General features: G+C 36.7%; 1 protein-coding gene across 1 annotated transcript in view; it reads right to left on the bottom strand.

Moving 5' to 3' along the window:
- The window catches only part of SLC4A4 (solute carrier family 4 member 4), a 349,538-nt gene that overhangs the window by 76,200 nt on the left and 253,755 nt on the right, over window positions 1-19,583 (bottom strand). Inside the window, exons 13-14 of the mRNA XM_081248819.1 lie at window positions 7,084-7,217; window positions 569-840 (exon numbers count right to left, since the gene is read on the bottom strand). Of these exons, the coding sequence (XP_081104945.1) occupies window positions 569-840; window positions 7,084-7,217 (406 nt within the window). The remainder of the gene's footprint in view (window positions 1-568; window positions 841-7,083; window positions 7,218-19,583) is intronic.

The following is a 19,583-nucleotide window of genomic DNA, read 5'->3' as shown; positions in this document are numbered from 1 at the left end:
GTTGTCTAGCCCAGATGAACTATAAAGCTCTACTTTATCACTAGGTGACTCTAGTCTGAATTTCTTTCTTAATTTCATGCTTCAAATTATATAAAGTGAATTCGTATCTTGCTTCTTCTATAAGTTTAAGATAATCTATTTAGAATTTACTTAAGGAAGAGATTCCCACAGCGATAAGGAAGCAGCAAAATAAGGAACAGAAGCTCCGAGGACTAGGTTGGTATGGTCCTTAATATCTCTTATATAGATACCTGGTTTCCTCACCTATCAGAGAAGATCCAGAATAATGTACACAAAATTTCCTTGCAAATACTGTAGCCTGAGTTAGTTTCAAAGCACTGAGTTAATTATGTTCACATTCCTGAGCTCCTGATTTCACTTCCTGGTTGAATCACATGGCTAAGATACCTCAGGCAATGAGACTATAAATTCATCAGGATGACTTCTCAGAGAAAATAAAACCCTTTCTTGAGGATCAGGATACTGTGTTGAAAGTTTGCATGCATGGAGCCTACGGCTTCCTCCAAACACAGGGTAAGCAGAAACACTATAAGCATGCTGTCCTCACCTGGGTTGGGAGGCATACAAACACAGGAAAATTGAGTATTGTAGCCCACTTTGAAGTTGGAGTTGATGGGGTAGTAATCAGCTAGCTTGATCATCTTCTTGAAAGCATCATAGATAAAGATGAAGCTAATCAGAGAAGAGAAGCCCTCTTCAGTGAAGCGAGTGAAGTACTGAACCAAGAAGCTGGCATCAGTGGCCACCAAAATGAGACACATGAAGGCTGACCACAGGCCAATCCAAAGGCGAAACTCCAAGTAGTCAAAATTATGGTCCCTGGAAAGAAGGCAGAAAGGCATTTAGACTCCTCCTCCAAGGAACACAAAGAATAACACAACACTACCAAATGACTATAGAATGATTGTTAAAAATATAAGATCTCTTTTAGCCACTAGATATAAAGCTCATTCTTGATTTTATCCAGAAAGTATTACCCTTAAGGATTTGGTCTAGTGACATTAGGCTACCACTAAGAAATAATTCCAGAAGTTTGAGAAAAGCACATCAAAAGTAGTCATAACATTTGAATGTAAATAACTCATTAATTTTCTTCTTGTATTCATCCTTTTATCATTATACAGTGTCCTTTTTTACCTTTCTTTATGGCCTTTGTTTTAAAGTCTATTTTGTCTGATATGAGTATAGTGACCTCTGCTTTCTTGTCAAATCTGTTTGCATGAAATATCTTTTTCCATCCCCTCATTTAATTTTCTCATTCAAAAAAGACAATCCCTGCCTTTACAGAATTTACAGAATAAACAATTTGAAAGCATAACATTGGTACCCAGCATGTGTTCAATAAATATTTGTGGGCTTTCTGCTTAAGGAAGATGCTAAGATAAATATGTTCTCTGTCCCCAAGTCATCGAAGTCTACTGAGGAAGACAAACTGATAAACACAATCACACTATAAAATACTAAGTGATACCTAAAGTGTCACAGAAGAAGGAGTAACTAATTCGGGCTGGCGTGGGTTGGGGGACAGATAAAGCTGCAGAAAAAACTCAAGGTATTTAAGGAGAAGCGGGAACTTTCTGGATAGACCAGGGAGGGCCGAGCCAGGAAGAGGAAAGAGTACTCAAAAAGGCAAGTGGCATGAAACTGCGTGCAATTCTCCCTGTGGACCAAGTGCCACCAACACAGGGAGATGGGATCAGATGTGTAGGCTGTAGTTAGACCAAGAAAGGCTGCATTGCCATGTTACCACTAGACACTACCACTCCTCTTGAAGCTCACTCACAGGTATGATAACCTTCTGCTGAAGCTGTGTGTGAAGAACAGTTTTAGAATAGGTTGTCTCCATCTAAGTGGGCCATTTTTTTTCAATGCCCTTTCCATTTCTTACAAGTAAATTAGTTTAAGATTCACATTTAGGAAAAGATGGGTCAAGTGTTGACATTTTACCATTTCATACTGATTCTTTCAAAATTATGTGGAGAGTGTTTTACAATAGTTTTTTTTCCTCATCATTTGCGATGCAAAAGCAGTTACTGGTAATCTCATTTCTTGTGTGAGAAAAAAATAAATCAAGGATCATGCATACTTGAAGCTCGATGGCCTTGCTTTTAGACAATGAGTTTCTGATAACTGACAGCCACATATTTTAATACTTTCCCAAAGACATCGTATCACACCTTCATCACCAACATCCCAGCCTGGGCCACCAAGAAGTCTTTGACCGATTCTTATTAAGAACCTCCTTACTAATATCCATGCTTGCCCTGCTCAAAGCCATTTTCCACATCACAGCCAAAATGACCTTTTCAAATGTAAATCAAATGCCCCAGTTTAAAATCTTTTGGTGGCTTCTCCCTGCTCTCAGAATAAAATTCAAATTCTCTACCTAGCACAGTGCCCGGAGCATAGAAGGGTTCCAATAAAGAGTTGGTAGATGAATTAAGCCATGCCTGCAGGTTACCACTTGACAGAGACAGTTACAGTACTGTCATTGGCTGATGAGCTATCACAGGTAACCAGACAATGACCAACTGAAAATTTTACTGAATATTAAAATTAAATTTGCTTAGAGTTCATGTGTCAACTTGACTAGGCCATAAGGTGCCCAGATATTGGGTCATACATTATTCTGGATGTTTAAGGGTGGTTTTGATAAGATTAACATTTAAATTGGTAGACTTGAGTAAAGCAGATTGTTTTCCATAATGAGGGTGGGCCTCATCCAGTCAGTTCTTCAACTGAATAGAACAAAAAGACCAGCTTCCCTCAAGCAAGAGAGAACTCTCCAGCAGGAGGACTGCTTTTGGACTTGATTTGTAGCCAAGGTTATTCCTAGTTCTCCAGCAGACAGCCTTGGAACTTGAACTGGAACATCAGTTCTCCTGGGTCTCCAGGCTGCTGGGTCACCCTGCAGGTTTTGGACTTGCCAGCCCTCTATAACTGTGTGACCCAATTCTTTATAATAAATCTCTTATATATGTATACACATATCCTATTGGTTCTGCTTCTCTGGAGAATCCTGACTAATCACCAACTGGTCAAATATGCCTCATTTTATAGATGAGGACATCAAGGCCAATGGAAACTAAGTCATTTATCCAATGCCAAGGCTTTAATGGCAGAGCTGGACCAGAAACCAAATCTCTGTACTCTTGGACTGCTCCTTTTAAAAATTCCAGCACGGTTCATCCTGTGCAATTTATATGTAGCTCATGGTAGGGTGGGCCTTAAAGTCACTGTCCTCTGTTTCCTTCTCACCAAATCACACAAACAGGAATACATTACCAAAGCAGGAGATTAGTAACACTTGAGTAGAAAGTTATCTTCTATAGATTTCCTGAAATCTTTCTGAAGACATCTTTGGCATTCCCTCACAGTTCCCTTTACGTCTGGAACCCCAGTATTTAATCTTATGCATGTCTTTCTGAGATAAGTAGACTCAAGAAAAAGCTAAATTCTAGGAATTTGAAATAATTTACATGATCACACAGTGAGTCAGAGCTCAGAAACAGTTTTATTACTTCTGAGCCAACAGACTTTTTCCTTAAAATAAAGTTTTAAACAGTTATCTAGTTTTGCTTCCCTAACAAGATGAAAGTTAGAGCAATCTTAATTTGTTCTAAGAATGCTAATGGTTGTTTACAAAAAGGATGAGAAATAAATCTAATCACCAGCTAATGGTCAGGAACACTATCAGTCTGAATACAAAGGGGAAAAAATGCATGTATAAACTGAAATCTTAGGACCTGAACAATATGCCAAAATAGCTCCTCTGAAATACTTAAATACTCCCAGACTGGCTCTGTAAGAATAACCCAAATAAGATCACTAATACCAATCACTCCATTAGGTAGGAAAGTGATATGTTTACAACAGCAAGAAGAAAGAGGAATAAAAGATGAGGAACTTCTTTAAACAAGCCAATCAACAGTAATGAGTACAATAAAAGGCAATGTTACATCCAATAAGACTATTAGTCCCCTTGGTGCCAAGTTTAAATAGCAATTAAGTTACAAAAAGTTACAAGCTATAAAAAGGAAATGATAGTAGAGACCAAAGAAGCTATAGTGAGTGAGAAGGAGAAAATGGGTGTATATCCTTTTAGTAACACTCAGTGTTTCTAGAGATTTTAAGTGATAGTTTTGAGCAGCATAAACCCAATAGTACAGACAAACTGAAGAACTCACATTTGAAGCGTGCTTCAGAAATCAGCCACTGACAAATAAATATAAACTCCCTAAACTAAATGATTAAATCCAGGAACTGAACAGAAGAAAATCATAATTTGAAGGCCAAAAGTAAACTGTTCATAGAATATAAGAAAGAAATTATTAAATGACCAAATGACAATTATACAGGCTAAAATCCAACTTTAATTATGAAGTTTCTAAGTGGCTTAGAACACTGTTAAAACTTCCTTCAGATCATTCCTGAAGAAAAGGAAAAGGAATCTAATTCTCTATTATTGGGATAAACGTGTAAAAATTGTGCAAAAGAGACTGCAGAACTGGGGAAACAAAACTACGTGTTCTCTGCAAAGCTGTGAGCTGCTCCTTCATTCTGTTACTAATTTTAAAAGGTGACAGCATATCACTCATATGCCTTTATGATTCCCCAGTTCATAGGGCAAATATTAAAACCTTATTCCAAGTCAGAGATAAATCTGTGGATTATGTGGACTTACTGTTTGAGTCCACTGAACTCAAAACAAGGATTTACCTATTTCTCAAAAAAAAAAAGGTAAAATATGATGGGGGAAATCAGGGCAAAACATAGTAAGACAGTTTCTTTACTGAACGACTTCTCAGATCCCTTACTACGCTAAAGTGTAAAGTGAATGACCGGGAGGGGGATATAATGTAATGTACAGCACTTCCCAGACTAACCGGGATCACAGAAGTTTCTTTTTCGTGGGGCATTTAATGAAACTAGTAAATGATGAAACACACTTCGGGAAACAGTGATCTACACAAATACTCTGTATCTGTACAAAATATTAGCATTGCTATTATGATATGTAAGCAAATGATATAGTATTGTGAATTAAAGAATAAGGTTTGACACATAAGTGTCACATGTTACCCAGTGATGGATTTAAAACACAGTTTCTCAAATGTTTCTTGTTGCTTTACAACCATTTGAAAATAAATCACTTGAAACTATGTTTAAGTTTCCAATTATGATGAAACAGAAGGGAAAGTGAGAAAGGAACTTGCTTAGTGAAAGGAAATAATCTCTATCTTACAATTATCTAAAGCAAATCAGGATGCAAACATTTTCTGTAGATTAAGGCTCTGATCACATTGCATCCAATAAATCTTTCTGCAAAGGTTGCACATGTTTGTTCCTGTTTATAGTACATGCCTGTTTAATCTTTCCACAAAGGCTTTCTTGTCTCCCACAATATTTTCTTAAACATATATAAACTGTCTGACTCTTTCTATAAACTGACATGAGCAGAATTCTTTCCAATGGTCTTCTGAGAATTATGATGGAGTGATTTGTAGTAATGATCTACAGAAAACATAACACTATTTAAAATTTGGGACTTTAAATTCTTGGAAGATCCTTGCTTTTCTTTTCAACCCAGTTCTCAAAACACTCATTTCAAATTCTCATTCCCTCCTCTCTCTTGGGATCTTTTTTGATGGCACACACAGTTTCAAAGGCCATTATATGAGTCTTTATGTCCATGAGGCATTAAGTAGGTAATGACATTTCTAATATTAAAATCCTAGAAATGTATAACAATAGAAGTATATTTAAATTCCAACAAGGAATGTTAGCAAGTCGTATGAAATTCTGCAATCTGTCTGGGTATTGAAATCTGCCAGTAAAGGCAATTCTCTCTCAGACATATTAAGTTCATTAGAAAGAGGCCAGAATTCCCAATCTGATTTTGAAACTATTTGTGTGCTATTGTGGTCACTTGGATAATTTGCTTAACTCAGTTTTCCCCTTCTTAAAATGATCCATCAATTTCTAAAAGAAAATACTGGTATCACAACTGTCATGCCCAGTAGTAACGTCTAGTGATTCCATAAAAGGCTTTCGGACTCTGGAGTCCGAAAGCAGGAATTCAAATCCCAGCCCTGCCAACGACTGGTGATGCAACCTTCAGCAGTTTGCTTATCCACTCTATGCCTGCTTTCTCATCTATAAAACAGGAGACAGTCCCTACCTCATAGGACTGCTACAAGAAATAAATGAGGGAGTGCCTGTAATGTGCTTAGGACAATCCTTGGTACATGGTCAGCACTCAATAAGTGTTAGTTGTTACTCATTTGAGTCTAGAAATGTATCTTTAGTTAAGAACGCTGGAATGGGGGTTAGGAGCAGTGGACCACAGGAACACCCAGTCTCTTTCACAGACGAGCCACGTGACCTTGAACAAGCCACTTCATTTCTCTAGTGTGTCAGTCGGGATCATGGCAGGAAACAGAAGGCAATCTCCCATGGGATTCTGAGGAAAACTTAACACATGGACTATTTACAGAGGTATGAATAACAAAAAAATGGCAAGTACTCAGGGACTAGCAATATCAGGAAGCCATTTCTACTCCCTGGCTTGAAAAGGCCAAGGAAGTAAGAGTCACCAGAGCCTGGTGAGGGCCAGAGGCAGGGGGGAGGAGCCACCTGACAGGGGCTACACTCAGAGGACAAAGGCACACTGCCAGACTGCCTGGTGAAGCAGAGGCAGTGAGGTGGGAAGCAGACACACCCTGACCTCTCTGCCTGCCTGTGTTCCTGGGGCTCTGCAGGAAGCCAGAGGGCAAAGGAGCCTGAGTGCTGCAGTCCACAGTGGCCAGCTTCCAGAGGCACAAAGCAGGACAACAAGGCAGAGAATCATGGGGGAGGGCAAGAGGTAACAGAACATAGTGGCCTCAGCTGAAGCAAACGTAAACACGTGCTGGAGGACTTAATCTCTAAGGGCCTTTCAACCTCCAAATCTTAAAATTCTCGTATTCTGTTATGCCTAATTACTACTCTGTGCTCCATCTAGACTACGAATGGTCCACAATTAAACAATTCTAATTTATAGTTAGATATGTATATACATACTTGCTGAAATTAAATAGAAGCCTCTCAAAAACTAGAACAGGTCCTGTGCTGCTCAAAATAGTGAGTGGTTGACCAGAGAAGAGGCAAAAGACGGCTCCAGAGACAGCGGTGCCCAGGAAACTCTCCAACACGCCCTAATAGAAAGAAAATATAGGTGTTAAAAGAAACTTGCCTTTTTTTCTTTTCATGTGTGATGTCACTAGGGGAATGAAGCCACGTGAATATGCTATTAAGATGGCTATCGTAAACATATCAACTATAAAGAATAAAGATTCTTACCAATATGAATATTACCTTTTATTTCACCATACATGCAATTTAGTCATTCCTGCCTACTCCAAGGGCTGAACTGCTCCAAAGACTATAATGACTGTAATGACTAGTGGTTGATTGCAGAAGGCAAAGGGTGACTCTGATCTACTTTTAAAAATATTAATTGAAGCTTCTGTACATAAAATCACATTATAAAATCCCACCATGTGCGAAGAAGTGATTTAGTACTTTTGGTGGCATTTTTCTCTCTGTGGTTACTTTCAGTGTTTGTTTTAACCAGATTTCACCTTGCACATAGCAGATACTTATAAGTAGCTACACTTTATGCATAAAAGCTATTTTCTACAGAGAAAAGCTTTTTAAGTGAAGAGGGAGCAAAGAGGAGACAAAAAATGATTTGCCCTCTATCTTGCAATCTCTAAGACACCAATTCCAAACAAAATTTCTTAGTACATATTCAGCGTCCAATGTAAACTTATACAAGAGCTTCAAGAGCTACTTTAGAGGAAATAAATGCACAGGGACACGAACAACTAAACCTTTGTGGCCACATGTCCCTGAAGGTGTATCTCTGAGAAACAACCTATTATTTCTCTTTAGCATAACAAGAACAAAGAATTTATACATGTGTATATATATATATATATATATATGTATGTATATATATATGTATATACACACATATATACATATATAAAATATCATATAATATACACAAAAGTATGATAAAGAAATTGGTTTTTTAAAATCAACTTACAGAACTAAACTAAGTGCTATCCCCACTCAAAAGCCACCCTAGGAGAATCTTATTATAATGATTACTTGAATTTTTGTTTTTTAGGCTAACAAGAACCCTTCATTCAAAGATCAAACATCAAGGGGAAGAAATACATTCTGTAACACACGCACATCCCCACCCCATGCCCCGCAAAAAAAGCATAAGCAATAGGATACATATTTTCCAAAAATTACTAACAAAGAAGTTAAATCTTTTCACCTTGAAGATATTGCATACACTAAAATAATGCATCACTAAAGACTGAACAAATTAAAGAAAAATGTCAAAATATTGAAATATTTTTTACATGGCTTCAAAGCCAGCAATATTTTCTTTAGAATGACATTAGCAATAGTATATCCTCCTCTTTTAAGGGTAAGATTCAATTGGGAAAACAGGGAAAAATCCTTCAGCACAGCATTATGTAATAATGGGGTTGGGGTGGGGATGGCGCAAAAAAGCAAGAATTGACAAGTAATAAGACTGGCTCCTCACACAGTGAGCAGACACTTTCTAAACAACTCAGTACAACTACTTCCATCCTGAATGTCTAGGTCTGAAGTCTGGCAGGTGAGTCTCATAAGTGGACCCCATTTATATACTTGTGAACTCCACTGCATGTTTGAATGGTGCCATCTCGTTATTTTATAGCCATTCCACACATAATCACTGTGTCCAGCTCATTCTTCCTCAGGGAGGCAGCAAGCAGAATAACAAGCAAGGCTAACAGAAACAGGCTGCCTTTATGTAGAGAGAGAGAAAGAGGCTCCCCTGTGCCCCCAAAATAGTATTAGTCTTGATCTCTTATCCGTGAAGATACTGAGCTTCAGGGGGGTTAAACGATATGAACAAATCCACGCTCACTGTGGCACAAGTCTTTGGAGTATGGTTACCTGCCCAACTACTATCACACCCTTGGCAAAGAGAAAAGGTATACCTTTGGCTGGGATTTTCTTAGACTTGAAGTTTTTTACCTCCTGTGCAGTGACATTGGGCTTTTTATGTCTTTATCATTTATCTTTCTTTTTCATGACTTATTTTAGTGTGTGTGACATGAAAGGGTAGGGACTGGAAGGCTCCGTGTGGCAGGAGAAGCCACACTCTAGGGACATGTGATAGGTAAAGTTTCACTGCATCATTCTCTATCAAGCATGGAGGAGTGACTATTTCTCATCACTACTGCAGGATCAAATTACAGCACAGCATGAGTGTAAGAGAGAACACGAATGAAGAAAGGAGGAATGCAAGCTTAAGAATTCTCTACTTGGACTGACATGAGGGGCCAGGGCAGGGTCTCTGGTGTCATCCATGCTTCTCTCCCTCCCACCATGCTATATACTATCCCACCACATGCTCTGCAAGCACCCAGGAAACACTAAAGGAATCCAAGAAGACACCCAAATCACACCCTACATCCTGCTTATCAAAGGCTAACAGCCAGTAAAGGTAACAACTCATCTCTTCCAGAAAACGGCTTTGATTTGTGGAAGTCATGTGACTGTTAAAAAAGTAGAGTACTTTTATTTTAGTACTTGCTCCTTTGGTAAGTGCTACAGTTTCCATTCTGTTACGGACAATTTTAAAACAGAGACAGGTGATTTATTATACACATTGCACTGGAAACTTGCTTAAACTCAGAGATGTTTCCAGTGTTTCTGAGAAAAGAACTATTTTCACCACATTTTGACATTACAGAAATTAAAAAAAATAATCTTGACAGTACAGAAATTTAAAAAAATAATCTCATGAAATGAATAACTTTAACTGTAACTAGAATTTAAAGCAATTTATAAAGTGAACTATCAAAAACCCCTCTTCTGATTTATTATAGTCAGTGTTCACTAATATAAAAAAGGAAATAATGTGTGGATGTGCGTATTTTTAATAGCTATAGCTCATAAAGACACTTCTACACCTGATTTCCTACAGAGGAACAAACTCCCTAGCAATTCATGAGAATGTAGATGGCTGAGCTCTGAGGGGTGGCAGAATCAGGTGCCACAAAGCACTCCAGCTCCATTTTGATTTGGCTTTTATTTTATTCCATTTCCAATTAGGTGATGTCCACTGTGGAACAGAAGAAAGAGCTAACAACTGGCCCTCAGGAAACCCAGAGTCTAGACTCTGTTCTGTCACCAAAGAGCTGCAATGGACTGTGGAGTCAGACCAAGCTGATATCTAGACTCTGTCGTTTACTCCATCGATGACTTAAGCAAGTTACTTAACCTCTCCATGCCTCATACCATCCGTGTGAAAATTAGATTAGATAATGCATGTCAAGTGCTTAGCATAGTCATTGATAGATATGTTTTTGATGAACAGTAATATATACATAATCTATTCAGATATGAGATGAGGAGGCTGAACTAGGTCTCTTCCAAGGTCTCTTCCAGGTGTTTCAGCACAAAGAGCAGGTCTTGGAGTCAGGGATATCTGAGTTTAAATCTCAGCTCCACCAGTTATCAACCTCTCTAAATCCTAACTCTCTTCTCTATAAAATCAATGGCTATTTCATAGGATAATTATTTGGACTGAATATGACCACACTATAGAAAGACCTAAGAGTAAAGTAGAGATGCAATAAGATGCTGGTTCCCTTTTCTTCCTGCTTCTCATCTCCTTCTTCCCAGTCTGCCTCTATTATTTCTCTGTCCTTCAAAGGAGGAAGGAGATGGAGAGTGACAGTCAAAAGGAGTGATATGAGAAGATGAAGATCAGTCCTCAGAGGAAAAGGGGGAGAAAAGCCTCTTTACAGATTCAGAGTGTTTCGCAGAGCAAAACTCCAACTCAACAGAAGCCTTAGAGGGCGACAGCTACAGCCATCGATTTTGTTGCTTCTTTTCATTCCTTGTGTTACTGAACACACGGAATCAACTACAATGAAACAAAACAGTTTTACTTTACAGCAGTGAAGTCAAAACCCACAACTAAAACAATTTATGAAATTTTTTCTGCTCACGTAAGGGTATGACGTTAAACCAAAGATGGTCCTTGTCTTACAAAAGAGCCAAGAAAATCAACCCAAGTCTCATAATAGAAAAATCAAGCATAAAAGAAATCTGACCATAGGAGCAAGATTCTTTAGGAAAAAAAAAAATCCAACCATGATTGGTAACACCAGTATTTTGTCTTTCAGCTACTTGTGACAAGGTCTGCCAGGGCCCTCATGCCTGTCATGGCTAACACAAAGCAAACACATTCAAAATGATAAAGCATTAAAAATTTATGCTGTCTACTTTGACTTTATTGTAATTTAGTATCTTTGGTATCTTCATATAACACTAAAGAATGACCTTTGTTGTTTTATGTCCTTCTTATTAAGAAATGTATTACCTGGATTAATAATTAATCCAAATGCAAAACTGCCTTAAAAAACAAAAGATTTTCTATTTCTTTGTCAATTTTCAACGAAGTAAAACTTGAGAAAAAAAATATTTTGGTGGCAATAAATGCTAAAATATTCACCAACACTATTGCTATATTTCAAGTCTTTTTAAAAAAATTGTCTTCTAACCATAAAAAGAAATTTTGGCATGTGTTGATTGTAATCTATTCAAACTGTGTAGAATGTTGATTAATTAAACTTCTCTAGATGAGTTTTTGAATCTGAAATTTAGCCAAGAAAAATGATGCAGCCTAATGCCATTTAAACATGGCCATTGGAAATAAGCAGACAAGTCTGAATTACCTGTAGGAGTTTTGATGTCAGATCCCCGACATAAAGCCACATGATCAAAAATAAGTGGAGAGATGATGCAAGTATCTAAATTAAATTTGAGTCACAGGAGAATTATCTGGGAAGGTTTTTTTTTTTGCTTTGTTTTTGGGGGTTTAAAAAAAGAAACAAACAAAACATTCTTTATCTCCACTTTGAACAATTAAATCAGGACCTCCGAAGATCAGGCCTGGGGAATCCATAGTTTTTCAAAGTTCCCCAGGTGATTCTCATATGGTCCAAATCTAAGGTGCAGCCATTCAAGCGACCTCCCTTCCTCTATCAAAATGAGAACCACCTGCTAGTATGGTTAATGATCAGTGGTTACACAGACCATTCATCTACACTAGGGAAGAAGACTGGATATACAACCCTCATTTTTTACTTTACCTGTGTAGCTACAGACTATAAATCAATGATTTCTGTCCTGACAGATCACAGCTGCCAAGTCCTTAGTGTGCCATCTACTCTGCCTGAAAGTGCTTTGTTGTCATAAACAGGGTTTCTGTTTACACTGCCCAGCAGGAACAGAAAAAAGAGGGAAGACTTGAAAGACGAATTATCTCTCTGCTTGAAGAAAAGTATGAGCCAAAATCTTTACCAAAGAGCTTCAATTCCAAGTCCAATAAAATGGATGAGCAAGTAAGGGAGGCTTTACAATACTGTTTTGTTTGAAGAGCTGTGAGTATGTATCTAGATCATCTGAAGTGTCCAAACATCAAATACCAGTATAACCTTACACAAAAATCAATTCCAGATGGATAAAAAATGTAAATGAAAACATAAAAGAACTAAGATATGTGGGCAAATATTTTTCTAATCTTGGGGTGGGGAAACCTCTCTAAATACATCACGAATATAAGAAACTATAAAAGACTGAAGATTTTGACTACAGAAGAATTGAAATCTTCACAGCAAAAGAAATCATAAATAAGGTTAAAAGATACGGCAGACCTGGGGGAAAATATATCTGCGATATTTCTGACAAGCAAAGGGAAAATATCCTTATTATACAAAGAGTTCTTATAAGTCATTGAGAAAAAAAAAAAGAAAAAAGAATGCCCAAAAGGAAACTATTCCAAGAGTACAAATATAAAGGTGCATGGGTAAGCAATAAAGCGTGTAAGGATATTAACTCTCACTAAAAATCAAGAAATTTAAATTGAATACGAATGAGCCATCATGTTTTCAAGCCACAGAATGACAAAGATGAGAATATGAGACAAATCCTGTTCTTGCAAGAGTGTGAGCAAGCCAGCACTCTTGTCCATTACTGGGAGAAGTATAAATTGGTATAACCTTTGTGGAGTGTAATCTGAAATAAATAACAAAAATAAAATAGGTATATCCTGCAATCACATGCTGCTAGGAATTTACTCTAAGGAGGTAATTAAGAAGAATGAAAATGTGGTTAAGCATCAAGTTTGTTTACAAATGAAAAAACTGAAAAAAACTGAAAGTCTACTAATAGAGAATTTATTAAGTAGATTATAGCACATACATCATGTGTATAAATAGATGCAGCAGTTAAGAATGATGTTCAAGATTGTATTGAAGTGGAAAGACTTCCATGAAATGCTAGTGATGTATATGATCACATATGATCTCATTTACATAAAATCCTATACACTGATTTATTTACACATGCATTGCTAGACATACGGAAAGATATTCATGAAAAGGTTAATAATGGTTATTTCTGGGTGATGGATTTAAGAGCAAAATTATCTTCTATGCAGTGTTTCTGTATTGTTTGAATTTTCCACAATGCATAATTACATCTTATTAAAAATAAAACTACTTCAAAATAATTTCAAGCTCAACACAAAATAATTTTAGAATTTAGCATCATTTGGGATCTCCACTGCTGCCCAAATGACTATCATTTTCTGATCACCAAGAAAATAGAGTTGACAAAGGTCTTAATTAAAAAAACAACCAAAAAGGTTTCTGGCAAATGAAATTTGGTTAAAAAAATTACTTAACTTCAATCAAACAGGTTTAATTCAAAACTTGTAAATAAAATGAAGTAAATTATCTAAAGTTCCTTCCAGGGAAAAGGATGGCCAATATCCCTTGGAGGCAAGTAAGCAGTGTAGCACCCTTTGCTTTGTCACTGAATACACATTTATTTTTTCTTACCAAAGCAACCTAATTGGTTCATTCCAACAGACTATCCCTACCTCACTTTTTGAAACTAGAACATGTTTCTGGTACAGATTAACATGTCACCTTCTATTTCCACTTCAAGGAAGAAATGCACTTTGGTGCCAAAGTGCAATATTCGGGTAAGGTGAAATTACTGTACAGTCCCTCATGTAGTAAAGCAATTATCTGCTGCTTTAATCCTGCTGTTACAAAGAAGTGTTTATCTTATCAAGGAATATCATATATAAATAAGAAATGATACATTTCCATCTTGAGTAGATTGATCAAATATTCTCAGCACAGCAGTATGTTAAAATAAAGTCTCAAATTTGGAGATGCCAAATTTACATTTATAAATGTTCCTTATTATGAAACAAGTTCCCTTAAAATGTGCTGTTAGGCTCCATAAATATCACAAAACTCACACAATTCTAAAAACCTTACTGTATTCTTTTACTAAAAGGTTTGTGAAAATAGGATTATATTTACTCCTGAAAAAACTTTAAATGACTTTCTTCACTCAGTCTTCCCTCTAGACTGTTCTCAGTCATTCACAATCAACAATGTCGATTTAAATTAAAGCACTTTTCTGCGTTCCATAAACTCAGAAGAACAACTTTTAAACAACACAAAGACTTGCCATAAAGCATCAAAAAACTGTTCCTTATATCAGTATCTTACCCATAGACTAAGCTATCCATAAATATTTGTTAAATCAACATTTAACAATTTAAAGCATCTAAATGAATAGGACAAGCAAGAGTAGTAGAAATATAACGCAATGAGTTCGCATGCATGGTCACAGAGAGTTTAGTTGTGACAAAGACATGTTTTTAGGATAGTGAAGATAAAAGCCCTTGTTTACTTGACAGTATGGCAAGGGGAACAGAGGATTATTACAGTGGGACATACTGAAAAGGACAGTAAGAGAATTGCACAGTTCTCAGACCTCAGAAAGCCTATGCTCTAGTCCTTTGTCTTTAACTCTAAGAACAGGAAACAGTTACAAGCCAGTGCTAGATCTCAGACAAATATAAGGTCAACTCTTGGCAAAGCAGTTCAGTTACTCCCAGAAGCCCAGGCTAAACTTTAATGGCCCACACTTAACAAGGAATCCATGCATACCCACGCTGGAAGGCTCAGAGTCCTCTCAGAGAAGCGTGATGGCCCAAATGTATGTGGAAAGTTGAAGAATACATACAGTTATCTATGTTACCATTATAATTTGATTATATTTGGAGCCACTGTAGCCTCAACTGTTTTATTTTGAACACAGTTCCATGGGAAATGATCCATGTGGCTCCCAAAATCTGCTTCTAAAGAGGTGTGTGTATATGTATATACACAAACACACACATATAATGTGTGATACATATATCATTACATATATATGTATGTAATGATTACATATATATGTATGATTATTAAATATATATATTTTATTATAATATATAATTAAATACATAATATACAAATATAAGTCAGAATTTATGTGTGTATACTAATTACATATATATGCATATATATAATACATATACTTCTGCTCTGAAATGAACACTTAAATGTAAATTCCTATCTCTGAGCAGGCAAGACCTCCTGAACAGAAGTTGGCAGAAGAGTTTGCTTAAACAACACCAGTGCAGTGACTCATTTGTGTTTTCCCAACATGCTTCTACCCAGCACCCATGTCTATTTGTAGCCTCAAAATAAAGGCTATGTGAACCATCTCTGAGCTGCCTTCCTTTAAAAGCAAGGACACTGTTCTCAGTTGACTCATTTGAGCTGCCAGTGCTTTTGAGAATAACCCACTGTCACATTTATGAAGACATGTGATATAATTTAAGATTATTTCAGGCTGTGCCAATGCTTTTCTGCTTAGTCTTGACCTAATGTTTAGAAAGTCAAATTCACCCCCCTAATTAAGCCCACTACAAACCACTACTGGTATCTCTGGGGGGTAAAAAAAAGATTGCTTTATCAACACTCCAGATTGTAAATACCATCAGAATCAACACTCTAGATTGTAAATACCATCAGAATAGGGATTCTTACCTATTTTGGTCATGTTATCTGTATCCCCAGCACTTAAAATAGTGTCTGGCACATGGTAGACACTCAATAAATATTTGCAAAGGAATGAACCAACCTCTGCCTTAGACCTGTGAAATAATAACCCGGGTCTCAGCACCAAATCCACAAAATATTTTGTTGTCCTGGTGTCCAAGTCAAGAAGACATCTACCACCAGAGCATCAAAACCTCTGTACGTGTTATACAGATGGCCAACAGGTCCATGAAAAGATGTTCAACAACACTAATTACTAGAGAAATGCAAATCAAAACTACAATGGGGTACCAACTCACACTGGTCAGAATGGCCATCATTAAAAAGTCTACAAATAAAAAATGCTGGAGAGGACGTGGAGAACAGGAAATGCTCCTACACTGTTGGTGGGAATGTAAATTGGTGCAGCCACTATGGAAAACAGTTTGCAAGTCCCTCAAAAAACTAAAAATAGAGTTGACATATGATCCAGCAATCCCACTCCTGGGCATATATTCAGAGAAAACTATAATTCAAAAAGATACCTGCACCCCAATGTTCACAGCAGCACTATTTACAATAGCCAAGACACGAAAGCAACCTAAATGTCCACTGACAGATGAATGGATAAAGATGTGGTATATATACACAATAGAATACTACTCAGCCATAAAAAAGAACGAAACAACACCATTTTCAGCAACATGGATGGACCTAGAGATTATCATACAAAGTGAAGTAAGTCAGAAAGAGAAAGACAAATACCATATAATATCACTTATATGTGGAATCTAAAATATGACATGAATGAACTTGTTCACAAAACAGAAACAGACTTGTGGTTACTGAAGGAGGGTAGGGTGGGAGAGGAATAAATTAGGAGTTTGGAACTAGCAGATACAAACCACTTTATATAAAAAACACAACAAGGACCTACTTACTGTATAGCACAGGGAACTATATTCAATATCCTATAATAAACCATAATGGAAAAAGAATATGAAAATTTTATATACATATATAAAACTGAATCACTGAATCACTTTGCTGTACACCAGAAACTAAAACAACATTGTAAATCAACTATACTTCCATAAAAAAACAAGACAAAAAAAAAAAAACACCTCTGTATGTTAAAGTACACCCTTTCAGTTTTGAGATACCCTTCCACATATTAAATTCACCTTATTCCCTGGTCTTCAAAATAGATAAAACCAACAGATGTACCAATCTAAGTCATCTACCATTGCAGGAAAACCTAATTTGATGACTATAGGTAAAATTTTTCCATATTTAAATACTAGGATATGTAAAATTACTATGTAACTATTGAGTTAGGTATGTGTGCACACACTAGTCCATTTATATTTATATATATTATTTTAGATCTATAAACTCAGCACTTGGATCTATGAACCCATTTACTAATAGCATTATTCCACCGTAAAGAAACTGATAATAGAGTACTCAGTTCAACAAGTATCTATTAATGGTCATTAATTTTTTATCCCTGTTTATCAGTGTTTCTGCCACCCACTGAATATCAAATTGTAGCATTTCATCAATGAATTTATTAAAGAAAAAAGTCTTCAGAAATGAAAGGAAAATATGTCCATCACTATTTCCATTCAGAGAAACTTTTAAAATAATGAATTCATAGTTTCATTGAAACTGTCAATGGAGGTTACAAAATCTATTAATAAAATGACCAAACTATGTCTGGCGAATAGTCCTCATAGGTTTGAACTAGATACTTTGAATTAAGTCAACTCCCAGGAGTAACATCCAGCCAATGGTCATTTTAATGGACATCTTGATACACTGAAAGCATTTATATTTCTCCTACAATCTTCAGAACCCAGAAAACAGCTTACTACACCACCAACGCCTTTCCCATAACACCTATCACAGAGGAAAAACCCACAGTAACTATACATGTTACACAACAGAATCCTTTACTTTACAGAACTCACTCATACAGAAATTAATTCACCAGGAGGGATCACCAATAGACTTTAACAGATTTCTTCCTGTCTCAGATGCAGTGCTTTAAAGCTAAGCCTTATGAAATTGAAAAGGAGTTCAATTCAGTTTTAAAAGGTGATAAACTAACACATAAGAAGTGTCATACTGCCTCTGTCTCAATGAGAACATCTTTGAAAAAAAATGTGTTGAAAAACTATCTTCACAAAAAGTCTCTCTATATTCTGAAAGACAGAAGGAGGTTTTGTTCTTGCTGCCCTCTCAAAACCACATCTTTCATTGATTTTGGTTTTTTTTTAAACATCTTTATTGGAGTATAATTGCTTTACAATGGTGTGTTAGTTTCTGCTTTATAACAAAGTCAATCAGTTATACATGTACATATGTTCCCATACCTCTTCCCTCTTGCGTCTCCCTCTCTCCCACCCTCCCTATCCCACCCCTTTAGGTGGTCACAAACCACCGAGCTAATCTCCCTGTGCTATGCGGCTGCTTCCCACTAGCTATCTATTTTACATTTGGTAGTGTATATAGGTCCATATCACTCTCTCACTTTGTCACAGCTTACCCTTCCCCCTCCCCATATCCTCAAGTCCATTCTCTAGAAGGTCTGCATCTTTATTCCTGTCTTACCCCTAGGTTCTTCATGACTTTTTTTTTCTTAGATTCCATAAATATGTGTTAGCATACAGTATTTGTTTTTCTCTTTCTGACTTACTTCACTCTGTATGACACACTCTAGGTACATCCACCTCACTACAAATAACTCACTTTCGTTTCTTTTTATGGCTGAGTAATATACATTGTATATATGTGCCACATCTTCTTTATCCATTCATCTGTTGATGGACACTTAGGTTGCTTCCATGTCCTGGCTATTGTAAATAGAGCTGCAATGAACACTGTGGTACATGACTCTTTTTGAATTATGGTTTTCTCAGGGTATATGCCTAGTAGTGGGATTGCTGGGTCATATGGTAGTTCTATTTGTAGTTTTTTAAGGAACCTCCATACTGTTCTCCAGAGTGGCTGTATCAATTTACATTCCCACCAACAGTGCAAGAGGGTTCCCTTTTCTCCACACCCTCTCCAGCATTTATAGTTTCTAGATTTCTTGATGATGGCCATTCTGACCAGTGTGAGATAATATCTCATTGTAATTCTGATTTGCCTTTCTCTAATGATTAATGATGTTGAGCATTCTTTCATGTGTTTGTTGGCAGTCTGTATATTCTCTTTGGAGAAATGTCTACTTAGGTCTTCTGCCCATTTTTGGATTGGGTTGTTTGTTTTCTTGATATTGAGCTGCATGACTGCTTATAAATTTTGGAGATTAATCCTTTGTCAGTTGCTTCATTTGCAAATATTTTCTCCCTTTCTGAGGGTTGTCTTTTGGTCCTGTTTGTGGTTTCTTTTGCTGTGCAAAAGCTTTTCAGTTTCATTAGGTCCCATTTGTTTATTTTTGGTTTTATTTCCATTTCTCTAGGAGGTGGGTCAAAAAAGATCTTGCTGTGATTTATGTCATAAAGTGTTCTGCCTATGTTTTCCCCTAAGAGCTTG

Source organism: Mesoplodon bidens, assembly GCF_964165515.1.
Source record: "Mesoplodon bidens genome assembly, chromosome: 1".
NCBI lineage: Eukaryota > Metazoa > Chordata > Mammalia > Artiodactyla > Ziphiidae > Mesoplodon > Mesoplodon bidens.
The sequence above is the reverse complement of the archived record's forward strand: the minus strand, read 5'-3'. Positions and strand labels throughout refer to the sequence as shown.